The following is a 3,494-nucleotide window of genomic DNA, read 5'->3' as shown; positions in this document are numbered from 1 at the left end:
GCCCCCCGCAGGGCCTCAGAGGGCGCCCCATGCCCCCTTGAGCCACGCACTGGGCACCACTGTAGAATGAACAGATGGAGAGGGCACCGCAGGCAGCCAGCATCGCCCTCTCTATGGCTTTCGCAGGAGGGGCACCCCTGCGCCCTCGAGTAAGTGGGTCTTTCAGCACACGGGCCCTCCTGTCCATGTATGGGGGTGCTGGTCACCCAGAGGAAACACTGGGCGCTGTCCCTCCTGCGGCTCTGGGACCCTGAGGATGGAGTCAGGGAGCAGCGCAGGCCGCCTGTCCCTGCACCTGGCGCCCGGGGTGCGCAGGGGCTGCTGCGAGACACGCAGGGCCAGCCACCCGATGCCTTCAAAACCAAGGGCACGTCCCTGCAATGTCCCTGCCCCCGCTTCCTGGGTGCAGGAGGCCCGGGGGGCGGCTCGCGGCCTTGGCTAGGAGGTGGGTGTTAGCCGAGAACGTGGGAGGCTTCCAAAGCGAGTCCGTGGGCCGCCCGCTGGGTGTGGCCCTGCCGGCCGGTGGGGATCGGGAGCCCGATGCACAGCCGGCCGCGCGGGCCGCTTCCTGAGACACCGCAGCTAGCTCCCCGCCCAGGTCTGCCGGAGCCGGCTGCCCGGAGAGCGGGTGCTGGGCACCGGAGCCGCCAGCCTGGGGGTCTGCCCTGGAGCCGCACTCGCCGCCACCGAGCCCCTGGGGACAGCGGTCGTGTCCCAGCCACCAGGAACGTCGCCCGCGGCGCGGATCTTGAAATAGACCAGATAGAACACGGGCAGGACGACGCCGACGAGGAGCATGAGGCAGACGGCGTTCCACCACCGGATCCCGCAGTCGGCGCCGAGCGGCGGCGCCTTGGGAGCAGCGGGCAGGCGCGGCTGGCCGGGCCCCGCGTGGGGACTCTCGCTGGTGAGGATTTCCGACTGCGCCGCGCGCTCGATGTTGCGGTCGATGCCCTGGAAGAACGCCGTCAGCGGGCTGGGCGGGGCGGCGCTGTCCGGGGCCGGCGGCTCCTCCACCGTCACTCTGGTCTCTGAGGACGGGCCCGGGAGGGGTCTGAGCTCTCGGTGGGTCTCGGTGAGGATCCCGTGGTTTCTCACGGGAATCTTAACAGATTTCAAAGCGAACAAGTCTTGCTCTCTGATGAAGTTGTTGGCTTGCTTGATGTCTGCAACCTGGGGAAGCCATGACACAAGCATCACGACAGACAGACAGCCCCTGGGAACTGACCTCCAAAAGCAGCCCTTAGCCTTTCCGGGGGGTGGTCCACGCCCGCCCAGCTTACGAATAGGATGGACACGCCCCGTCGGCGTGGCTCAGGGGCTGAGCATCGACCTAGGAACCAGGAGGTCTCAGTTCAATGCCCGGTCAGGGCACATGCCTGGGTTGCGGGCTCGAACCCCAGTGTGGGACGTGCAGGAGGCAGCCGATCCATGATTCTCTCTCATCACTGATGTTTCTATTTCTCTCTCCCTCCCTCTTCCTCTCTGAAATCAATAAGAATATATTTTAAAGAAAAATAATACAATGAACCAGTGGAAAACTGCAGCTACGCACAAACTTACTTCAGGCTAAAGAACGCTGGTCTCTGGCTTTAACATACAGCCAATCCTCAACAGTTCCTATAGATTTCCGAGTGTCAACAACCTGAGATCAGTTTTGGAAAAGGCTTTGTTGTTTGCAGTGTGGCTGCCACAAGGTGCTGTGAGGTGAGCCACAGCCATGGTGGCGAAAGGACCGCCTTGGCCTGTTCTTCTTGTAACTTCTGAGGCAACAGTGCCCCCGTCTGGCTGCCCCCGCCCCCAGCAGAACCCAGTGGGCAGCTGCGATGGACCCAGCTCTCCCTAACCACGTGCTCAGAGCTGTGCCCTCGCACACACACTTCTTAGGCTGCTCAGAAGCGGGCGGAGACTCACAAACCAGGGTGGGGAGCCAGGGGCCGACCCTCCCCGGCCAGCACTAGGGCTCGAGGAGGAAGGAGCGACTCGGTGCGTTTTAGAAACCAGCAGCGTTCAGGGCCAGCACCTCCCAGAAGGGAGGGGTGTGAGGCCAGGGCAGGCCCTTCCTCCAGCTCCTGTGTGAGCATCGGGGACGGGCTCCATGGTCTGAACGGAGCAAGGCCGCGTGTGAACACAGGTCACAGTCCACAGGGCTGCGGACAGGGCGCACTCACGCCGAGGTCGCCGCTACCTGCGTCTCAGCTGGTTTTAATCACCTGGTTACACTGGGCTGAGGGGCTTGTTTCATCCACGTCCTGAATTCAGGCAGAAGGTGTCTGAGACCCTGTGTCTGTGTCCCTAACAAACTACCAGCGAACTTCTTACTCCCGATGGGGAGACCGGGCATGTGCCGGAGGCATTATCCGGCTTCCTGGGTCCACTGAGCATCACCTCCAAGGAACTGGCGGTGTCTGCTCAGGTGTGTAGGGCAGGGTTCGCTCATACACATGGACCCGTACAGCTGCCCACAGAGCGTTTTAGGAGCCAAATGTACACATTTCAGCACAAGGCAGCGCCCACCACGTGTACCCGGGACCAGGCTGTGTGTTTCCCCGGGAAACAGCGCCGCACCCCACACAGGTGCTCGCCATTGGGGCCTCGTTAGAGAAAGGAGTCACGTGAAGGAGGGAAGATTTAGAGAGAAGGTTGCCGGGCGGCCTTAGAGAAAGCCCCAGAAAGCCATCGGTCGCAGAGCGCCAGCCACGCACAACAACCAGTTCCCACCCAGGAGCAAACGCAGCCGTTCCGGAAACACGTTCCTACTTACTTGGCCACTGTCAATCACTCTGAGCGCTAAAGACACAATTAGAGAGAGAAACAGGGTTACACAGGGCACAGCGCACGGAGAGGCTCGCTCATGCAGCTCCAGAGAGAGAGAGACGGGGCAACGTGACCAACGGAATAAGTGACCACCAGCAAGAAAGGCTCGGAAAAAGAGACGCAGCCACAGATAAACAAGTACATAAATAAGTAAAAATAAAGCAAGCACACCAAAGAAATCTTGCATAAATTCTGCCTGGCGCCTCTGGCCCATTAGGTCTTAAATACAATGAGCTCCAAAGGAAAGAAAGGTTTCAGAATCTGTTGGGGGGGGAGGGGCAGGGAAGAGGAGAGGGATTTTGCAAAAAGGGCTCAGCCCACCAGCTGGGACTCCTACCCTGACGCGCTGAGCCCATGGGAGGGAAAGTGCTTCCACCTGTGAGCGCGGGCAGCCGCGAGGCCTCCCCAGCCCCCGGCCCGGCGGGAAGGGGCGGCCAGGCCTCCCCCCGGGGTCTTACTTGGCAGCCGTACTGCAGGGCGAGCCGGTTGAGGCTGTCGTCCCGGGCCAGCTCCCGCTGCAGCAGCACGATGCTCCCCGCTCCGGGCGGCGCAGGGCGCTGGGCAGCCTTCTCCGGGCGCCGCGGCCGCAGAGCCACCTGGGGGACTCGTCCTCCGAGGAGCCCCCGCGTCCGCGCCGCCTCGGCCGAACACGTACACCTGGCTGGTCGGGGGCCCGC

The 3,494-nt window shown here is 62.6% G+C and overlaps 1 protein-coding gene across 1 annotated transcript in view; it reads right to left on the bottom strand.

The window, feature by feature from the left end:
- The window catches only part of LYSMD4 (LysM domain containing 4), a 17,060-nt gene continuing 13,566 nt past the window's right edge, over positions 1-3,494 (bottom strand). Inside the window, exons 3-5 of the mRNA XM_023745223.1 lie at positions 3,276-3,491; positions 2,765-2,790; positions 1-1,173 (exon numbers count right to left, since the gene is read on the bottom strand). Coding sequence (XP_023600991.1) covers positions 583-1,173; positions 2,765-2,790; positions 3,276-3,491 — 833 coding nt within the window. The 3' untranslated portion in view covers positions 1-582. The remainder of the gene's footprint in view (positions 1,174-2,764; positions 2,791-3,275; positions 3,492-3,494) is intronic.

This window comes from Myotis lucifugus, unplaced genomic scaffold (genome assembly GCF_000147115.1).
Source record: "Myotis lucifugus unplaced genomic scaffold, Myoluc2.0 scaffold_525, whole genome shotgun sequence".
NCBI lineage: Eukaryota > Metazoa > Chordata > Mammalia > Chiroptera > Vespertilionidae > Myotis > Myotis lucifugus.
Note: the sequence above shows the minus strand (reverse complement) of the source record. Positions and strands in the feature narration are given on the sequence as shown.